We start from the raw sequence: 22,988 nt of genomic DNA, 5'->3' as shown, positions 1-22,988 counted from the left end.
CTGTATCACCTCTTTAACAAGTAACTCCATTATTTTCCCCAGAATACAAGTTAAACTAACAGATCTATAGTTACTTGTGTCACCTTTTGAATTTCCTTTGTGAACTGGTGATACATTTGCACACCTCCAGTCAATGGGGACAGCCCCTGATTCTAGGGAAGCTCTCATAATTATGGCTAAGGGTTTGCTTACTTCCTTTGCTGCCTCCTTTAATATAACTGGATAGATCCCATCCCCCACCAGGTGCCTTTTTTATGTTTAACTTCAACAATTTCTCCTCCACTTTGCTCTCAGTTATTACAAAATCACTTAGCTCCCTGTTAGAGTTTGATAAACTTCTGGCACTCCCCTCATTGAATAATTCCTCATGTGTGAATGTAGATGCTAAATACTCATTCAGTTTATCAGCTACCTGAGCATGATCATCAATAGTCAACCCGTCTATGTTAAGTGGTCCAATATGATTCATCCCTTTGCTTCTAGAGTTTACATAAGTAAAGAACTCTTTGAATTCTTTGCCAAAGATTTCTCGTAATCTGCCTTCACCTGATACAATATATGTGCATTCCATACATTTTTCTTTTCTGCCACGAGTCTCATTAATTCATCTGACATTCATTTAGGCCTAAACCTTGAACAGTATTTCTTAGTTGGAATGAAAAGCCTAGTACCTTCAAAATTAAATCCGTGAAGGCTTCCCATTTAGAATTCACCATTTTTAACCTCATCAGTTGATCCCAATGTACAGCATTTAAAAACTCTCTGAGACCCCTGTAGTCACCTTTACAAAAGCGATAGCCCTTCCCTTTAGCCTTGATGGTAGTTACATCTTTAAGTAATTCTCACATCAGTACATTGTGATCACTGTCATCCAGCAGTTCCTTTATCTGCAAATTCTTAATGCATGAATAATCACCGCTGATAATCAGATCAAGAGTATTACTCCCTCTGGTTGCCTCTCGAAGATGTTGCTGTAGAAAACAGTCATCCAATAAATCCACAAAAGTCTTGCTAGTGTGCGAGTGACCAACCACAAGTTCCAGTACATATCTGGAAAGTTAAAATCCCCCATTATAAGACACTCTGATTTACTGGCCCACTCTATTTCTCTGTAAAATTGCTCATTATACATATCAGATTCATTAGGCCTATAGCACACACCTACTCTCATTTTCCATTTCCTGATCAGTGCTTATGTCACACCAAATAGACTCAACATTGCATCATCCATCAACATCAATTAGATGCACTTTCTTAGATTTTACATGTTTCTTAACTAACAGTGTAACCCTTCCTCCCTTTCTGTCCTGTCTATCCTTTCTGTACACATTGCACTCCCCATATTCCAATTCTGCACTGCTTATATCTGTGTGACACCACACAGATATAAGCAGTGTGGTGTCACACAGATATAAGCAGTGCAGAATATCTGTGTGACACCACTTCTCTGCTATCCCAACAATAGCTGCCTTTGAGTCTTCAAGCTCATCAAATTTATTAACTATACTCCTAGCATTGGTGTACATGCAAGTATACATTCACCTATTTCTTCTCTTAGTTACCCTAACACAGCCCATGTATTTATTTGTTCCAATATGACTCCGATATGTTTATTTTACGTCGATGGGTCAACTGTTGATGATCCTGCTCAGGTAGCTAACAAACTAAATGAATATTTTGCATCGACATTCACACATGAGGAGTTATTCAGCGAGGGGAATACCAGAGGTGTATTCAACTCTGGCAGTAAGCTAGAGAATCTTGTAATAACTGAGAGTAAAGTGGAGGAGAAATTGTTGAAGATAAACACAAGAAAGGCACCTGGGGTGGATGGGATCTATCCAGTTATATTAAAGGAGGCAGCAAAGGAAGTAAGCAAACCCTTAGCCATAATTATGAGAGCTTCCTTGGACTCAGGGGAGATACCCATGGACTGGAGATGTGCAAATGTGACCCCAATTCACAAAGGAGGATCAAAGGCTGACACAAGTAATTATAGACCTGTGAGTTTAACTTCTGTTCCCGGAAAATTAATGGAGGCACTGGTTAAAGAAGCACTGCAGGATCATCTAGACAAGACTTCAGTTATAGCTCAGACACAGCATGGTTTTGTTAAGGGGAAGTCTTGCCTGACCAATTTGATTGGATACTATGATGCAGTCACAAAAGAACTGGATGCACAGAATAACTTGGATATTATATACTTGGATCTTAGAAAGGCTTTTGATACTGTTGCACATGGAAGACTGCTGCACAAATTGGAGCAGTGTGGCATTGGAGGCAAATTGCTGCTATGGATAAAGGGGTGGTTGAGGGGGAGAAGGCAGAGTGGTAATCAATGGACACTGCTCATCGTGGACTAATGTTATTAGTGGAGTCCCTCAGGGTTCAGTATTGGGTCCTTTATTGTTTTCTGTATTTATAAATGATATTGATGATGGTATATCAAGCTTAATGTCCAGTTTTTGCAGACGATACGAAGGTTGGCAGGGTTGTCAAGGACACTACTGACACTATGCTGCTGCAACAGGATCTGGAAAGGTTGAGCAGATGGGCTGAGAGGTGGCAAATGAAGTTTAACATTGACAAATGTAAAGTACTACATATGGGAAACAGCAACCCCAGAGCAATGTATCAACTCTGTGGTACTACACTGACAGTGGTAGAGAATGAAAGGGACCTGGGGGTGGTTGTGCAGGCAGATATGAAGTTCTCTGAGCAGTGCAGACGGGCTGCAAGAGTAGCTCATGATATATAGGAATTTTTCTAGCAGGGATAAGGAGGTGATTATCCCCTTGTATAAGGCAATGGTCAGGCCACACCTAGAGTACTGTATACAGGTCTGGAGGCCTCATTTCAAGAAGGATATAGAGCTGCTGGAACGAGTACAGAGAAGGGCAACAAGATTAGTGAATGGAACAAAGGGGTGCTCTTACAAAGAAAGGCTTAAGTTTTGCGAATTACAGTGTCTGGAGACTAGGCACCAGCGAGGTGATCGATAGAGGTGTACAAAGCCTTGAATGGTTTGAGCATGCTCAATGCTGATGGGATTCTTCCTCTTGCTCAGAATAATCACCTGAGAGGGTATAAATTCAAATTGAGGAAGGACAGATGTAGGATAGTCGTGCGGAAATTTGCCTTTAGCCAGCGGGTGGTTGGTAGGTGGAACAGACTTCCATCCCTTGTCGTGGAAGTTGATAGCCTAAATAAGTTTAAGGCTCAGCTGGACAGGTATTTCGAACGAACAGAGGGGCGAAGTGGAAGTGGTTATTTTTTATTTATTTATTTTACTTTATTTTTCTTTTGGCTGATGCTGCATAAGCTTGCTTTCTTGCATCAAATGCCTCTACTAATGCTAATGCTAATTTGTTCCAATATGACTCAACAGTTCTGGAAATCTCCATTGCCTTGCTTTCCATGCTGCTGCTCATTCCAATAGAAGTAGTGCAAGAATCACTTTTCCCTCTGCCTGTGGCCACTGTTAATTTTGTAGTCTGTGTATCTCCCCCCCCCCCTCCAAGCTAGCAGTTTTCCAACCCACCTAACACTGCCTCTATAGCATCAGCAAATATTCTTGCACCCTTTCTATTTAAGTTTACCCTATCCCGGTAGAAGCAGTCTCTCCTGTCAACAAGCCCAGACCAGGCTGAAAAAAAATTCTACCCCTCGAGTCTTGCACAATCTCTCCAGGGCCAAATTGATCGACAAGGCTCTCATTATATGCTCCCTCCTATTGTGTCTAGGTAGAATTGCAGACACTTTCACATTCAACCCTAACTCGTGACTTTTTTCAACATTGACCTGTACATGTTGAGTAAATCTGCAGATCTCTTACCTTCCTTGGACTCAGGCTAGGTACCCATGAACTGGAGATGTGCAAATGTGACCCCAATCTACAAAGGAGAACCAAAGGGAGACAAAAGTAATTACAGACCTGTCAGTTTAACTTCTATTCCAGGGAAATTAATGGAGGCACTGATTAAAGAAGCATTGCAAAATCATCTAGACAAGACTTCAGTTATAGTTTGGGCACAGCATGGGTTTGTTATGGGGAAGTCTTGTCTGACCAATTTGATTGGATACTATGATGTGGTCACAAAGGAACTCAATGCAAAGAATAATTTTGATATCATATATTTGGATCCTAAGATACTGTTGCACATGGAAGACTGCTGCACAAATTGGAGCAGTGTGGCATTGGAGGCAAATTGCTGCCATGGGTAAAAGGATGGTTGAATAGGAGAAGACAGAAAGTGGTAAGAAATGGACACTGCTCTACACGGACTAATGTTATTAGTGGAGTCTCCCAGGGTTCAGTGTTGGATCCATTGTTGTTTTCTATATTGATTAATGATATTGATGATGGTATATCAGGCTTATTGTCCAAGTTTGCAGACGATGCGAAGGTCAGCAGGGTTGTTAATGACACTAATGACGGTAAGCTGCTGCAGCACGATCTAGAAAAGTTGAGCAGGTTGGCTGAGAGGTGGCAACTGAAGTTTAACATTGACAAATGTAAAGTACTGCATATGGGAAGCAGTAACCCCAGAGTAATGTATCAACTGTGTGGTACTACGCGGACAAATTCAAGTTACGAAATTATGTTGTAGAGAGTGAAAAGAGTCTATGCACGGGTATTACAGTGGTATCGTCACCATGATCCCCACACTAGGTGGAAAAGGCCTGGGTTTGAAATCTCGTTGATGATGCGAGAAACTTTAATGCGCTTTTTTGACTCTGTGGCTGAGTTAGTCGGTCTCAGGCGTAGAAAGCAAGGCCCCCCCCCCAGAAACTGCGGGTTTTCATCCAGCAAAACAGGCAAATCGACCAGAGAACATAACGCAATTTACTAACAAAATACATATTTGGGTATATATTAGAAATAATAGGTGCCCAATTATAATAATTTTGTACTCACTGACAGTGGTAGAGGGTGAAAAGGACCTGGGGGTAATTGTGCAGGCAGATATGAAGTTTTCTGAGCAGTGAACACGGTCTTCAAGAGTAGCTCATGGTGTCTCAATGCTATACAGGAATTTTTCTTGCAGGGATAAGGAGGTGATTATCCCCTTGTATAAGGCAATGGTCAGGCTATACCTTGAGTACTGTATACAGGTCTGGAGGCCTCATATTAAGAAATATGTAGAGCTGTTGGAACGAGTACAGAAAGGGCAACAAGATTAGTGAATGGAACTAAGAGTTGCTCTTACAAAGAAAGGCTTAAGTTTTGCAAATTACAGTGACTGGAGACTAGGCACCGGCGAGGTGATCTGAGAGAGGTGTATAAAGCCTTGAATGGTTTGCGCATGCTCAATGCTGATGGGATGCTTCCTCTTTCTCAGAATAATTGCCTGAGAGGTCATAAATTTAAATTTGAGGAAAGACAGTTGTAGGATGGATGTGCGGAAGTTTGCCTTTAGCCAGCGGGTAGTTGATTACTGAAATAAACTTCCATCTGTCATTGTAGAAGTTGACAGCTTAAATAGATTCAAGGCAGAACTAGACAAATATTTGGAATGGGTGGATAGGTGAAATGAGAAGGGTGTGTGTGTTTTTTTTTTTTTTTTTTGGCTGATGCTATATAAGCTTGCTTTCTTGCATCATGTGCCTTTGCTAATGCTATTTCTTTTAATGTCATTAGTTCCAACGTGTACAACACCTTTTGTGCCCTTAAAAGATGATATCTCTACGTCATCAACTTTTGCCCATGGCAGTCATACCCTGGTCCTGTTCTGCCTATCCTTGCATACCCTGGTCCTTGAGGTTGTCACAGACATTCTCTCAGATTTGCCAGACAAGCTGCACTTGCTACCTGGGAGTCTAAAACGCTGATGGAACTGATATTTGGGTGACACTCAAGTGAAGTGGACCCAATTTCGGCGAAGTCCGGACGGTCTGTGACAGCCAAATCCTCTGCTTGCATCCTCTGCTTGCACCTTCACGATGGTGGGACTGTTAGTAATCCTGGGTATAACTTCCATGCACAAGTACATGGTGGGTGACCACTCAGGTGTGAACCAACGTAAGCAGGGGTCGAGGTGTGGCGCCCACACCACATGGAGGAACACCGCCCCCTCTATGTTACCAGGCAGTACTAGGTGGTAGATGACTCTCATCGACCGGTGCAATACCACCACTTTGCTTATTGGAGGCTTGAAGTGGTGGAACCCATGTTTAGTCTCTAGAGCTAAATTCCGGTCAACCCTTCCCTATCTCTTCCATCATGCAGTATGATTGATGACTTTTGAGGTTATGATGAACGTCGTGGTGAGATCCAATATTCCTTACATTTCGACGGTACAGCTCTAAAACGGTGTTCACAGGCCGGCCGCTAGTTAGTACACCGGACCGAACCTATTGGTAACTCTCTAGGAGGCTTCTGGATCAGCTAGTGTATAATCTTGCTACCTCTACTCTGCCAGATAGTGACTGGAGGGAGTCCGAGTAGTGTGTGTATGCGGAGAGCATTGTCGAGGCCACGTTATGCCAAGGATCTGGGTATATTCTTACCTCGTGTACGCCATATCCAAAAATTTCATTACTTCATAAAGCATATCCCACCCACTTTTTCTTATATTGAATACACCATGAATTGTCAAACTAATACAGCAAGCTTATCTGCGAAAAGATCTAAACCTCCCAAGCACTTCCTAATTCATTTCACAAATATACGTAGTCTCAATTCTAATCTCAACGATGTCCATTTCCACTTGCAATCTGCCAAACCATGTACTTTTTCTGACAGAATCTCAGTTATCGGTTGATTCAACTACTGCTCATCTCAGATGCCCAAATTATTCACTGTATGATTCCTTTTGCCTCAAAGGTGGTACTTGTGCATTTGTCCGTTCTGATATTCCCTGTCAGAGACGTGGCAATTTGGAATCTCCCCTCTTTGATCTCCTCTGGCTTAAAATCTCTCCACCTCATTGTGTCAAATTCATCTGTTGTCTCTACCGTTCTCCCAACTCCACTAATCACATGGAGCTCTTTGACTTCCTCTCTTTGCAACTTGACTTTTTCCAGTCCAACTTTCCTAACAGTGAGGTAATTTTCCTTGGTGATTTTAATGTTCACAATTCCAGCTGGCTACGTTTTCTAGTCATCCCGAAGCAGGTCGTGATGCTGAGGCTTTTGCAATTACTAATGACCTAGCACAGATTGTTCATCTACCTACAAGAATACCGGACAATCCTAATCATACAGCCAATACACTTGATCTTTTTCTCACAAACAACCGTTCTAAGTACACGGTCGAAGTGAGAGGTCGTTTAGGCACTTCAGATCACAACTTGGTGATTGTCTCTTCTCCAATGGAACCTTTATCTCATGGCTATTCCCAACGTCGTGTTGTTTGGCATTTCAAGAATGTAAAATGGATGACCTGCGAGACTTCTTTTCTTCGTTTCCTTGGTCGGATTACTGTTTCAAAACTTCTGATGTCAGCGTTTGCTCAGATCGTGTCAGTGAAATTATTCTTGCAGGAATGGAAACCTTTATCGCACACTCCACTTTAAAATCTCGTCCTTTATCTAAACCTTGGTTTTCCAATAAATGTGCTAAGGCTGTTCAAGAGAAGAATGTTGCATATCGTAAGTGGCTTGTTTCTAATTCTTCAGTTTCATTTTCTGCCTACACCAAAGCTCGCAACAATTGTAAAGCAGTTATTAATCAGTCCAAACTAGAGTTTGAACAGGCTGTGTAGAAAACTTGCTTCTTGCCCTAATGATAGCCGTGCATTCTGGTCTCTTGCCAAAGCTATTGGCCGCAACTTTTGCCCATCTCTGCCCAAACCAGATGGTTCTGTTGTCACTTCAGCCAAGGATAAAGCTGACCTGCTGGCATCCCATTTTTCTTCCAGCTCATGTATTAATGATCTTGGTAAAACACCTCCCACCATTCCCAACATGCTCCATTCAATGCCTCCTGTGGTCTTCCATCAAAAGGATATCAGAAGGATTTTGATGAATCTTGATGCTAAGAAAGCTCCAGGTCCTGATGGTATTTCTCCACTTGTTCTCAAAACCTGTGCTCCTGAACTTACTCCTATTCTTTGCCGCCTTTTTTCACTTTCTTATTCCAAAGGTGTTTTTCCTTCTGCTTGGAAATTTGCTCATATCCACCCAGATCCTAAAAAGGGTGACAAATCCCTCCCATCCAGTTATCATCCCATTGCAATTACTTCTACTCTTTCTAAAGTAATGGAGAAATCAATTAACTGCCAACTCTTCATCTACCTTGAAACCTTCTGTCTGATCAACGATCGCCAGTAATGGATTCCGTCAGTGTCGATCCACTGGTGATATTCTGGCTTATGTTACCTATTTATGGACTAATTCAATGGAAAGGTTCGGTGAAGCACAAGTAGTTGCTCTTGACATCTTCAAAGGCTTTTGATCGTGTTTGGGATAAAGGTCTAAATAAGCTTCCATCTTATGGTTTGCCAACTGTTTTTAGTAATTGGTTATCCAGTTTTCTCTCTGATCGCTCACTGAGGGTTATGGTAGATGGCTCTCTGTCTTCTAACTTCTCCACTAATGCTTGTGTCCCCCAAGGTTCAGTTCTTTCCACCACTCTTTTCCTCCTGTATATTAATGACCAAAACTATGGATAGGATTTCCATTGAGTGGAAATCCTATCCATGGTTTTGCCAGTGATAGCACATTGCATCGCACTTTCCATTTTGAGAAACCTTGTCCTGCTCAATCAGTGTCAATTTTTCAAAAATACGCTACGAACTCCTTAAATGCCGATCTTCAGGTAATTCTCCAGTGGGGCAAAGACAACTTAGTTGATTTCAACCCTTCTAAAAGTCAGTCTTGTCTTATATCTCGCAAAAAGGATTCTTCTGCTCCTATGTTTATCTTTAGTGACACTCCGATTTCTAGACAAAATGATATATCTCTTTTGGGGATTACCCTGACTTCTAATCTCTCTTGGCACAAGCACATTACAAATATTACTTCCTCTGCATCTAATAAACTTGGTTTTCTCTTTCACCCTCTGTGTTACTTTTCTTCCAAACAGCTGTTTACTCAACAAATCGCAAATCCGTCCTACCACGGAAATTTGTTCCCACATCTGGGGCGGTGTCCCCCAAACCTCTCTCAGACTTCTAGATTCCATTCAGAAGAGGGCAGTTAGGTTAATTAATGACTCATCTCTAACAGAATCTCTCCACTTGCTGTCTCACAGACGTACTGTTTCTGCTGCTTGCCCTTTCTACAGATACTTCCATGGAGACTGTTCTTCTGAATTGGCTTCTATAATTCCCGCTCTCTCTCTTTCAAAACAGTCCGAACACATGCCGCCACCAGCCAACATCCATTTACTGTCCACCTTCCAACCCACAGAACCAAGTTTTCATCTTCCTCATTTATTCATTCAACTGCCGTTTTCTGGAACAACCTTCCTTCATATGTATTTCCTGAAAATTACAATCTACAGAAGTTCAAGTCCAATGTCAACAAATATCTTCTTTCGTTTTCTCAACCTCCAACTCAAGCACGGCACTAAGTACTATTAGGTTCTAATACCTCATGTTTGGGATTCACATAAAAAAAAAAAAAAATAGTATATTCCCTGTCTTCCCGACATTAGAATTACCAACAATAACTAGTTCCAGTTGGACCAGTGCATTCTTCCTTTGAGATTGCTGCTGTGTTGCCTAATGCATAGGAGTGAGCTCTGGCATTGAGTTGGGCAGCTGAGATCTTGATGCGCTTCTCATATTAATTTCTTCAAAGCCATTTACCCTGCATCTTAAGCTCTCATAGATGTCCATCAGAACACTGAGTTGGGGCCTAATTTCTTGACACTCTTGATATCTAGCACACACACACAATGACATCCTCTTTGGCTAGATCGTATCCAGTTTTAAAATGTTCAACAAACATTTCACATTTTGTACATTTTTTGAGACTGTGATTCGTTGGAGAATCGCCCCTTCATGTCTCCTCGAGTCACAGCAGTATCGCTAGTCTGTGAACTTTGCTTCGCAGCTCTAGTGTTGGTCATGATTTCCATTTAAATACAGTTTAATTAACAATGGAATTTAATAAGATTAATAAATATTTTTGATTAATTGATAATACTATACTAAGCTTACAGATTCTTAATACAGTGCTTCGTATTACGTTATCTAGTTTTACATTTTACGCTATCAGTTTGAGATATGTACGCTGCGCTATTTCTTATTGATTACAATATGCCGGCTAGTTGAACAATATTGGCTCCAACACCTGGAGTCATAACTTCCAAAGATCACTAGTTAAATTCAAAATAAGAAGCTCATGAACGCTACTAAACCTATTTAATATCTCTGTAAAACACAAGGTATTATGTTAATCAATGATGAATACGGTAAACTATCAAAATACTTATCTCTTTACAGCAGCCAAAAATCCACCAACTGTTCTCTTCCGCGACCAATATATTTTATATCTTACCGATATCAGATATATATATCTGATAAAAAAGAGGATTTCCAGGGAAGAAGAAGGAATACAAACATATACACCCCAGGGGCTCACATCTGGTGAGTTTGGGCTTGGCACACCCAGGGTCCTGAGCTGGATATCATCATTCTTCTCTTTCTTGGTGATTCCATTCTCTCTCTCTCTCTCTCTCTCTCTCTCTCTCTCTCTCTCTCTCTCTCTCTCTCTCTCTCTCTCTCTCTCTCTCTCTCTCTCTCTCTCTCTCTCTCTCTCTCTCTCTCTCTCTCTCGGTAACTCAGAAATATTTTGTGGCTGTTGCAGCAGCATAAGCCTCAAAGCTTCCTTGCACCATATGGCTAATAATAATAATATTGTCTGAACTGTTATTGGTCTCTAATTGGAGAACTTCTCTTCATTGCAAAAATCATTTGGAAAAAGTATTAAATTAGTTAAAATTCTCTTTTACTAATCAAATCTGTTTAGGTGTGCTTTTTGTTGACAACTTTTAAATTTCTGGCAAAATCGAAATTTGTCACAAATTAAGTAAGTTATTTTTGTTATGATTGGTGTGTGTGTGTGTAATTTTTTTTTTTTTTTTTTTTTTTTTTTAGGTCACTGCTTGTCAGGAGAAAAATGATAGTGATGCAGATGTCTGTAGTTCTAAAGCTATTGCAACAGTAAGAACCCTTCCTCTCAGTAAGTATTTCCTATTAATTATTTTTATATGTATGTTTTTTTTCTTGTGTGCTGAATTTTACTATTAGGTTTCTTGTTAACAACTTTTCACATAAAAAAAAAAAAAAAAACTATTATTTTCAATTGAAGTTACTTGAATATTTAAGTTGTCTTCTAGTGAAATTAAAAGGGAAAAGAATCTATCCCAAGAAGTAATGAAAGAATTTGAAAATGTGTGACAGCAAAAATATGTGCTATGCAACGTCCCTGTGAAAAACTCGGCAAACGTCATTTATAGAGTTAGTATTAGTAGTGGCATACCATGCAAGAAAGCAAGCTTGATTATAAAGCATCAGCCAAAAAAAAAAAAAAAAATCGCATGTTACCTGCCTATCCATTACATAATTTGTCTAGTCTTTCCTTGAATTTATTCAAGCTACCCAATTCCATAGCAGGTAGTTGATAGTTGGACTAAACTTCCACAGATTAAAGTTTGTTCCAACAATCAACCACCCGCTGGCTGAATGCAACCCTCTGCACGTCTATCCTGCAACCATTTCTTCCCAATTTGAATTTGTGCCTGCTCATGTGTGCAGATCCTTGTGGTGTTACCCTCTAAATAATGCTGTCAACTTGAAAAAAAGTCTTAAAACTGAATTGATTTTAAGAATCCACAGAAAACTAAGGAACATTAAAAATTCAGTGAATAAACTCTAGTGTATTTACATAGTATTTAATATAATAACAAAAAGAGATATAAAATTTGAAAATCAATAACATTTGTAGCTTCCATTTTCATGTCTTCATTTCAGCAAATTTATTGATAACTTCATCAAAATTAATTTAACTGGCATATTCATTTTCAACAGGTAATATAGCTATATTTGCTAATCTACTCTGACCCAGTGATGAGCGAAAGTAATTTTTAATTAATTTTAATATGGAAAAGCTTCTTTTGCAAGAAGTTATAGTTACACATACTGTTAAAAAGAATCTTAAACATAATAATAAATTTGGTAGAGATTCTGAAAAATCCTACTTTATAATAAACTCTACAAACTGCAAAGGTGTCCACTGTTTTGTGTCCTCAACAGTTATTTTTGCAGCTTGTAAGTCTTAGTCGGCCAGTTTCTTTGTGATGTAATTCATTGAAAATTTCGGTCAGCTTTGAAATATGCACTTTATATTCTTTCATCACTACAGCCAAAATATTAGCATTAGCATTAGTTGAGGCATATTATGCAACAAAGAAAGCTTATACAGAAAAAAAACTAAAAAAATCTTCCCATTTCATTTCACCCATCCGATCACTCCAAATGTTTGTCTAGTTCAGCCTTAAATTTATTTAAGCTCTCAACTTCCACAACAACTGCTGTAAGTCTGTTGCAGCAATCAGCTACCTGCTGGCTAAAGGCAAACTTCCGCACATCTATTCTACAACTATCTTTCCTCAATTTGAATCTCATTTTGGTTCTTAGTCTGAGCAAACAGCAGCTGGAGACTAGGCACCTCACAGCTGCTGCAATTTGCAGAACTTAAGCCTTTCTTGGTAAGAGGACCCCTTTATTCTTCTCAGCAATCTTGTTGCCCTTCTCTGTTCATGCTCAAGCAACTGTACATCCTTCCTAAAATAAGGCCTCCAGAGCTGTAGGCAGCACTCAAGGTGTGGCCTGAATTACCTCCTTGTCTCTGCTAGCAAAATTCCTATTTATCATTGGCAAAACTCCATGAGTTGTTCTGGCAGCCCGTCTGCACTGCTCAAAGAACTTCATAACCGAATGCACAATTCTCCACCTCCCTGAGTGTAGTACCACACAGTTGGTATGTTTCTCTTGGGTTACTGCTACCCATATGCAACTTTGCAGTACTTTGCATTTGTCAATATTAAACTTCAGTTGCCACTTCTCAGCCCATCTGGGTAACTTTTCTAGATATTGTTGCAGTAGCATACTGTCTTTACTATCATTAACAACCCTGTCAACATTTGTATCATCTGCAGACTTGGACATTAAACCTGATATGCCTTCATCAATATCATTAATAAATACACAAAACAACAATGGCCCCAGCACCAAACCAATGGGGACTCCATTAATAACATTAGTCCGTGTAGAGCAGTGTCCATTTCTTACCACTCTGCCGTCTCCCACTGAACCATCCCTTTATCCATTGCAGCAACAGGGCACCTCCATAGCCAGGTGGGCAGGAGCAGCAGTGCATAGCACATGCTTCTTGATTAGACCGGGGTTCGAGTCCGTGACCATCAAATACGGAGGAAGCGGAAAGGTCAGGGAATGACCACCGCATATCCTCGGAGCAATATGGCCTCAGTTGCTAATGCTCCTAAAAAAAAAAACCAAATAACAAATAACAAATTGCAGCAACTTTCCCTTAATGCCGTACCGCTCTAAGTTGTACAGTACTCTTCCATGTGCAACAATATCAAAAGCTTTCCTGAAATCCAAATATATGATATCAAAATTATTTTTTGCCTCCAGTTCCTTTGTGACACATCATAGTATCCAATCGAATTGGTCAGACAAGACTTCCCCTTAACAAACCCATGATGTGTCTGAACTATTACTGCAGTCTTGTCTAGGTGATCCTGCATCACTTCTTTAACCAGTGACGCCATTATTTTCCTCAGAACAGAAGTTAAACTAACAGGTCTATAATTATTTGCATCCCCCTTTGAACCCCCTTTGTGATTTGGGGATACATTTGCAACATATTCAGTCATCTTCAACATCTTCATGGGGACTTCCCGTGAATCTAAGAATTCTCTCATAATTATGGCTAACGGTTTGCTTATTTCCCTTGATACCTCCTCAATATAACTGGATAGATTCCATCTGTCTCAGGTGCCTTTTTTATGTTTAACTTCAACAATTTCTCCTTCACTTTGCTCTCTGTTATTACAAAATCATTTGGCTTCCTGTTAGAGTTTAGTAAACTTCTGTCCTTCCCTTCCTTACAGAATTCCTCATGTGTGAATGTAGATGCAAAATACTCATTCAGTTTGTCAGCCATCCGAGCAGGATCATTAACAGTCAAACCAACAACATGAAGTGGACCAATCTGATTCATCTCTTTCCTTATAGAGTTTACATAAATAAAGAAGTCTTTGTTATTTTTCTTTGCATCCTTTGCCAAGGATTTCTCGTAATCAGCCTTTGCTTGCTTAACCTCTTTTATGACTTGATTACAGACTAGCTTATGTCTGCCATAAGCTTCTCTGTCACCTGATAATTTATATGCATCCTACGCATTTTTCTTCTCTGCCACGAGCCTCATTAGTTCATCTGACCTCCATTTAGGTCTAAATCTTGAACAGTATTTCTTAATTGGTATGAAAAGCTTAGTAGCTTGCAAGATTAATTCCTTGAAGGCTTCCCATTTAGAATTCACTGTTTTTAATCTCATCAATTGATCCCACTGTATAGAATTTAAAAACTGCCTGAGACCACTGTAGTAGCCTTTACAAAAACAAAAACCCTTCCCTTTTACCCTTGATGGTAGTTACTTCTTTAAGTAAATCCCGCATCAGTTGGCTGTGATCACTGTCACCTAGCGGTTCCTTTATCTGTGAATTCCTAATGCATGAATCATCACTGCTGATAATCAGATCAAGAGTATTACTCCCTCTGGTTGTCCCTCAAACATGTTGCTGTGGAAAACAATCCTCCAATATCTTCATATCTGACTGCACAATTGTACAGTCAGATATGAAGTTTTCTGAGTATTGTAGACAGACTGCCAGAGTTGGTCATGGGGTCTTGTCAATGATATATAGGAATTTTGTAAGAAGGGATGAGGAGGTGATTATCCCCTTGTATAAGGCAATGATCAGGTCGCACACCTTGAGTACTGCATACATATCTGGAAGCCTCATTTTAGCAAGAATGTAGAGTTGCTAGAACGAGAGAAGGGAAACAAGACTGGTGAAGGGAACAAAGGGGTGCTCTTATGAAGAAAGGCTTAAATTCTGCAAATTGAAGCTTCTGGAGACTAGGCACTTGCAAGGTGATCTGATTGAGATGTATAAGGCTTTGAATGGATTGAGCAGGCTTAATGCCGAGGGGATTCTTTCTCTTGCTCAGATTACAAACCCGAGGGGGCATAGATTCAAATGAGGAAAGACAGTTGTAGAATTGATGTGTGGAAGTTTTCCTTTAGGGTAGAAGATTGCTGGAACAAACTTCCATCTCTTTTGTGGTAAGTTGATAGCCTAAATAAATTCAAGGCAGAACTAGACAAACATTTGGAATGAATGGATCAGTGAAATGGGAAGGGTTTTTTTTTTTGGCTGATGCTGTATAAGCTTGCTTTCTTGCCTTATGTGCCTGTACTAATGCTAATGCTAATAAATCCTCAGAAGTCTTGCTAGCATGGAGTGACCAATCCACAAGTTCCAGTCAATATCTGGAAAGTTATAATTCCCCCTTACAAGACATTCTGATTTACTGGCCCACTCTATTTCTCTGCACAATTGTTCGTTGTACTTATCAGAATCATATATGGTTGAATGATGGCAAACGATGAAAGAATTTCGCCCATCGCTTTCGAATGAACCTCCAATTCTCGATGAAACCTATTCAGGCCTTCATACATTGCTATTTTTAATTCTTTATGGAGTGACAGTCCAGCACCCTTTGTCCTTTCTCCTCTTTTTTTTTTTTTTTTTTTATCTTTATTCTTCCTGTTCTTCCTATTGAAATGCCCATTTACTCACAAGTTGTATTTGCAACTTGAAGAGCCCTTTCTACAATTTTATTTCTTTATTCATTAATAAATAATTTTAAGGTCTGTATCTTTCCAACACATTTTTTCAGGCTTTTTCCAACTGTTTGTAAATATCTTTGTGCAAGGTTAACTTGTATAAATTCATGCCAGAAAGAAAGACAACTTCGAAAAGAAAAATCACATATGGATGATAATAAAATTTCAGCAGTCCTTCTGGTATCTATATTCTCTTGAGGTTCACACAATGTTTGTAGAATAGAAGTTATTTTTTCAAAATTCATTTTGACCCTATTTACAGATTCATAGTGTGCACTCCACCTTGTCTGGGCAAGTCTTTTGACTGTCATTCTTGTATGTTTTTTCATTATTTCCCAATAGTGTGGAGAAAATGAAAAGAAAGAGTAAAGGTTTTTCAAAGTTCCAAAGAAGGTTAAGCTTGACGAAACACTTGCAAATGAATGCATTCTGCATAAATTTAATGAGTGGTTTGGACGGGACATAAACAGTGCTGTGGGATTAATTCCCTTGATTTTAGATTGGACCCCACCATGAATTCCTGCCCATGGTTGCCGCGTTGTTGTAGCCCTAACCACTGCAGAGATTTATATCCAGTCCATCCATTTCTAAATTATTCAAAATTTCTTTTGTGAATTCGGCAGCAGTCTTTCCACAACAATGGGGAAGAAGCCTAATAATGACTCATTCACTTCAACCTTGTCACCTACAATGCGAACATATCTAATTATTTCACATATTTGGTTAGTGTGGGATACATCTGGTGTACTGTCGAATAAAATTCCAAATTATTTACCTTATTTTATATTATTGGCTACTATATATATATTTTTTCTCACATGGAACAAACGGGTGCTCTTATGAAGAAAGGCTTAAGTTTTGCAAATTACGGTGTCTGGGGACTAGGCACCGGCGAGGTGATCTGATAGAGGTGTATAAAGCCTTGAATGGTTTGAGCATGCTCAATGCTGATGGGATTCTTCCTCTTGCTCAGAATAATCACCTGAGAGGGCATAAAATCAAATAGAGAAAAGACAGATGTAGGATAGATGTGAGGAAATTTGCCTTTAGCCAGTGGGTGGTTGGTTGGTGGAATAGACTTCCATCCCTTGTCGTGGAAGTTGATAGCCTAAATAAGTTTAAGGCTCAGCTGGACAGGTATTTCAAACGAACAGAGGGGTGAAGTTGAAGTGGTTATTTTTTATTTATTTTTATTTATTTATTTATTTTTTTTTTTTTGCTGATGCTGCATAAGCTTGCTTTCTTGCATCAAATGCCTCTACTAATGCTAATGCTAATTTCCTAAACTGTCAATAAACTCATTTTGAATCCCTGGCAATAAATATGAAAGTTGTTTCCTATGAGATGAGTGTTCAATTCTTAAAATATGTTCTTTCAAAACGGGGTCATAATTTAATAGCAACTCTACCATTTCTCTAAAATTTCCTTTATTTGTAGAAAATATGAGTTCATCATGGCCAAGAAAAAGGAAGATTCTGAAGAGCAGAAATAAGATTACAGCTAAAAGCCGATGTAAAACATCTCTCTATTTCTTTCTTTCTTTCTTTATTTATCTAGTACTGTCTGATGAATGTAGTCAATAGTTTGTTGAAACTTCAACCCTGCACTTAAGGTTTTCCACTTTTCCGAGCACCCTCATGGGTAGCACAGTTAATAGGATTGCTGTCCTCCCCCACACTGGGTGGAAAAGACCAGAGTTCAAATCCTGTCGATGACGGGAGGAATGTTTATGGATCTTTTTCACAATGTGGCTGAGTTAGTTGGTCTCAAGAAATGGTAGCATGGTTTTTTTCTCCCAGAAACTCAGGTTTTTTGTCCAGCAAAACAGAAAATCAACCTCAGAACACACGCAATTTACAGACAACATATTCGGAGCAACATGGTCTTAAGTCGCTGATTCTCCAAAAATGCAGTAACAAGTACAATAATAACTCCAAGCACGAGAGATGCTGTTCACTTTTTTCATGGTCAGAAACTTTTGGGTTTAATTTCCACCAAGTTTTAAATCCCATGATAAAGTTGGATGTTTCGATTTCTTTATTCTCCAGTGAAAATAGTTTGCAGAAAAAACAAAATGAATTTCCTGATGATGGTGAATAAACCATCCTTGTTCTTAAAAAAATTTTTTTTCTCCATTTGGCCATGTCTTATAAAACCAGGAAGTTATCTGTCGACATTTTCCTTTAATTTTTTCTCCTGCTCTTTCAGCAATGTCAAAAGGTCCATCCTTATTTTGAAAATATTCACTGCCTTTCTTAATAAAATAAATTCTCAAGTTATCTGGTACTGAGGTAGGCCAAAAAAGCAGTGTCGGAATACTTAAAAAATATGTTTATTTCATTTCCTTTTCAGCATCTTCTCTCTGCTCGTGTGTATTTTCACTAGGTTGTTCTCCATTAGTGGATGAATAACTTTGTCTGTTTGATCCTCTTGAGAAGATGAACTCTTGTACTTGCTCTTCTGATTTATCATGCTGAATGTCTATTGCACTAGATGTTGAAGGTGTAACGTACTTTAACAATGATCCAGACATTGCTTTCTTTGGTTTTCTCTGTTGAAATCTGCTGGGTCGATCTCGCTTCATTTTGTACTTATACGTAGGGACCTATATAAAGCAGTTCATTAAAAAAAGGAAAATATCTATCTGTAAAATTTAAAATAAGTAGAAATCAAAGTGAAAAATGAGTTTGCAGGAAATACAAAGGCTTGTCTGTATACTTCGTATAAATCTGCTCACCAAAAATCTGATGCTAACGTAATGACTTGTAAGACAAACTCTAAAAAAAATGTGGTTAAACTAAACGTGTTTGTAAAGGCTGAATATTGTTTTGATCCCCAGTTTTATGTGCTTAATAGTATACCAAAAATTTAAATGCAAGTATTACAGTAGCAGTCGGTTAATATAAAAATCAAATTATCTTGACGTTAATTAAATTGTTCAAATAGAAATTTCAACTAGCAACTGTAAATTTAAGTGGAGAAAGATAAATTAAAAAAAAAAAAAGTTTAAATTATTTTGTTAAAGTTAATACTTTCCTTCTCGTATTTTCAAATGATGGCACCATTTCTGGCTAGTGCCCGGATGGATCTCCCCTTGCTATGCTACTGCATGTCTCTGAGCAAGAGGAATGCCATCAGCATTGAGCTTACTCGACTAGGCACCTGCAAAGTGATCTGATTGAGGTGTTTAAGGCAATACATATTTAGCAATTGCAGAACTGAAGCTTTTTTTGGTAAGATCACCCTTTCATTCCTTTCAGTAATCTCATTGCCCTTCTCTGCACCCATTCCAGCAAATCTTACATCCTTCCTAAAATGAGGCCAAGGCCTCCAGACCTGTATGCAGTACTCAAGTTATGGCCTAACCATTGCCTTCTACAAGGTGCATTCAAGTTATAAGGTCTTCTAATTTATTTTGCACAGATCTCACAAAATTTTTTTTGTGAGAAATAATTTTATTTCTCAAAAAAAAAAAAAAAAAATCACAGTATACGTGTAGGACTGCATTTAGTCTAACTGTGAATCAGTTCTAATTGTTTTCAGAAGATGCAGCACAATGCAGTATGTCACATTGATTGCAGTGCCCTTAACATTTTACAGTGGAGTCTCGACTTATGATGACATCGACATCCAATATTCTCAGGAACCAATATACCTTCCATATGTTCTCTTTGCAGGTACCGATAGCTTTCCAATATAGCTGGAATGATACATGGGTGGAAACTTTCAGATGCATGCCGCACGGAACATCACTTTTACGATTGTTCTTAACCAATTAGCATCTTTTTTATTGTTAAACAATGTTATTGTTCAACGTGTGGCGTGCAGAACATCACTTGTATGGATTGTTTCTGATCTACGACAATCTGAAACTTAAAGCTCCATCAACTAGTGGCAGTGCACTTTGAAGACTTTAATGCCAGCAAAGACTGGTTTTGAGAGCTTTAAAAAAAGGGCGAATATCAAAAGTGTTGAAAGGCATGGGGAGACATTCATTGCTGGTAAAAAAGCAGCTGAGACGTTTAAAATTGAATTCCAAGAGTTTGTTGATCAGGAAGGTTATTTTCCCCAGCAGGTTTTTAACAGTGGCAAAACCAGCCTCTTCTGGAAGTGAATCCCCATGAAAACGTACATCACTAAGCATAAGCCTATGAAAGATAGACTCACTCTCCTGTTTGGTGAAACGCCTCTTGAGATTTTAAGCTGAAGCCTTTGCTTGTGTATCACTCTAACATACCCAGAGTATTTAAACAACAAAAGGTTGACAAAGCCATGCTGGGAGTGTTTTGGCACAGTAACAAGAAGGCCTGGGTTACAGAATATGTCTTCAATGAATGGGAGCTTGAAGTTTTTTCTCCTTTAGTGAAGAGTTATTTTGAGAAAAATAAGCTTCCTCTGAAGGCACTGCTGCTGCTGGATAATGCGCCAGGTCATGATCCCAACCTTGTTCAATCTCTTGAGGCAGAATTTGAATTTGTTCAAGTCAAATTTTTGCCACCCAACACCACTTCTCTTCTTCAACCAGCAAATGATTGCAAACTTCAAAAAAATCTACACCACGAAAATGTTTTCAAGTTGCTTTGCAGTGACCTCTGGTGAAAATGCTGTCACCCTCAAAGATTTTTGGAGGTCGAAGTTCAATATGCTGGACTGTGTGAGGCTGATTGTAAGTTCTTGGAATAATGTTTCCACCTGGTGCTTAAATTTCACCTGAAAAAAATCTGGCCTTTAATCATCCATAATGTTGATGGATTTGAAGATGATGGTGCTTTGACAAATGATATTGTCACTCTTGGTAAATCATTGAGTCTGGAGGTTGGCAAAAAGGATGTGGAGGACGTTATTGACGCTCAATGATGTGAGCTAACAGAGAAGCTATAAGAGTTGAAGAAAATTAGGGACAGTGACACTGGAGAGGAAGAGGAAGAAAAAGACACCCAAAAGGTGTCAGACGAAGAGTTATTATTAGCCACGTGGTGCAAGGAAGCCTGAGGTTTATGCTGCACCAGTCAAAAAAGAATTTCTTAGTTATCCTGAGAGAGAGAGAGAGAGAGAGAGAGAGAGAGAGAGAGAGAGAGAGAGAGAGCGAGAGCGAGCGAGCGAGCAAGCAAGAGTCAGAAGTAGAAGGGAATTACCAAGAAAGAGAAGAATGATGATATCCAGCTCAGGATCCTGGGTGTGCCAAGCCCAATCTCACCAGATGTGAGCCCCTGGGGTTAAAGTTTAAGACCATCATTTCTTGTTGGGAGCGTTTAAGAGAATTGGTAAAAAGCAGCACCCTGATATCGAAAACACTGAACTTATGATGGGCAAAATGGAAGACAAAGTCATTTCTTACTTCAGGAAGCTACAAAAACAGTCCACTTTGGACAGTTTCTTTGCAAGTAGCAGCAAAAGACAAAAGAGTGAAAAGACACTGACGCTTGATATAGTCCCACCACCACTACTTCACCATTGATTTTATCAGCTGTGCTGCACTTCAAGTCTAAGGTAAATGCTAATTTATTGTTGGCGTTTTATTTTAGGATGTTTTATAACTTCAATAATCTTTATAAAACACTCATTTTTAATGTAAAAATGAAGTATAACATGTAAGAAATACCTATTTTATATGTTGATGGGGAATGAATTACAGGAAATCAATGTCTTGTTGGTTTCAACTTACAAGATTTTCACCATACAGTGGGTTGTGGGGAATGAATTACTATCGGATGTTGGGCCCCACTGTACTATGTTTATAATAAATGGTGTTCTTCGCTCCTCAGGAAGACACATGCAAAAAGACGTGTCAACTTGTAAATTTGACAATTTGTGAAGCAATATTCACTTGAGATGCTGCAGTAAATGGATCTTTCTTTCTTTTCCTCAGTTGTCATGGGTTCCAGGCCCCGGGTGCCAAGCGAATGTGATCGAGCGTTTTCTCTGTGCTTAAAAAGTGATTATCTAAAAGCGATTTAAAGTTATATTAAGTTCCTGTCCTTAAGAAATTTATTTTTTATCAGCTACTGTCACAAAAAGTATTTGTACAGAGCAAGAAAGAAAAGCTACCTTTCTTTATTTTTCATATTTCCTTTACTAACACTTACTACTCTACGCTTAATCACACCGGGCACTGCTCCTGCCTCCCCGTGGCGGAGGCGCCTCCATAGCCAGGTGGGAAGGAGAAACAGTGCGTAGCACACGCTTCTTGATTAGACCGGGGTTCGAGCCCGTCACCACCAAATACGGAGGATGCGGAAAGGTCAGGGAATGACCACCGCATATCCCGGAGCAATATGGCCTTAGTTGCTAATGCTCCTAAAAACCAAATAACAAACAAAAATAAAAAATCCCTGTGGCGGGGCCGGAAATCTTGGCAGAAAAGCTAATCTGCCAAGGGCTAAAAGGAGCAAACATGGATCTGGATCAACATGCCTTTCCACCTCCCGAGCCGACAAGCTCTCGGCCAGAATTAGACAGTGATATAAGATTGAAAATAAAGTAAGTTTTCAAGAAGCAAGGAAAGTAATTGCTCCCAGTATGACTAAGCGTACATACGCCAGTATTGCACAAAAGTATCAATCAGTGGGCACCCAAACCGATGTTACAGTACCTTCAAACACTTCAATCTCTGACTGGGCTTGGGCTGTTCTCTCCCAGCAACAGTCCAATACCCCTAAGCAGTTGAACCAGGCAAATAATACTGCAATTACAGTACCAGCAACATCTCCTTCCCCAGTGATTGCTTCTGCATCGAATAAAAGGAGCTCACATTTAAAAAAGAATATCCAAGAAACATCTATGGATACATTCGACTCATCTAGACAAGAACCTATCTTAGAAATACATGCGGAAGAAGAAATGGACACCCGTCGACCATTCTTCTCCAAAAAAGACAAACAAAAGCCTGAACGTCACAAGCCAGCCATGTTAAAAAAACAGTCAGATACAGCTTCTTCTACTAAACACCAGTAATGCCTTATATTCTACAATGGAATTGCAGAGGATTTCGTAGCAACCTTAATGATATTCAAGGCCTAATTAACCGCTACTCTCCAGTTGGTTTCTGTCTACAGGAAACCTATCTAACTCCACAAATTTCCACCAACATAAAGAACT

The 22,988-nt window shown here is 39.3% G+C and overlaps 1 protein-coding gene across 1 annotated transcript in view; it reads left to right on the top strand.

Moving 5' to 3' along the window:
- LOC150080650 (insulin-like peptide receptor) overlaps positions 1–22,988 on the top strand; it is a 514,932-nt gene that overhangs the window by 387,523 nt on the left and 104,421 nt on the right. The window contains 1 exon segment of the mRNA XM_090381758.1: positions 11,048–11,132. Within this exon segment, the coding sequence (XP_090237884.1) occupies positions 11,048–11,132 (85 nt within the window).

The sequence above is a fragment of the Mastigoproctus giganteus genome, chromosome 9 (assembly GCF_048544385.1).
Source record: "Mastigoproctus giganteus isolate SK-2022 chromosome 9, ASM4854438v1, whole genome shotgun sequence".
NCBI lineage: Eukaryota > Metazoa > Arthropoda > Arachnida > Uropygi > Thelyphonidae > Mastigoproctus > Mastigoproctus giganteus.
This window is presented reverse-complemented; position numbering and strand designations above follow the sequence as displayed.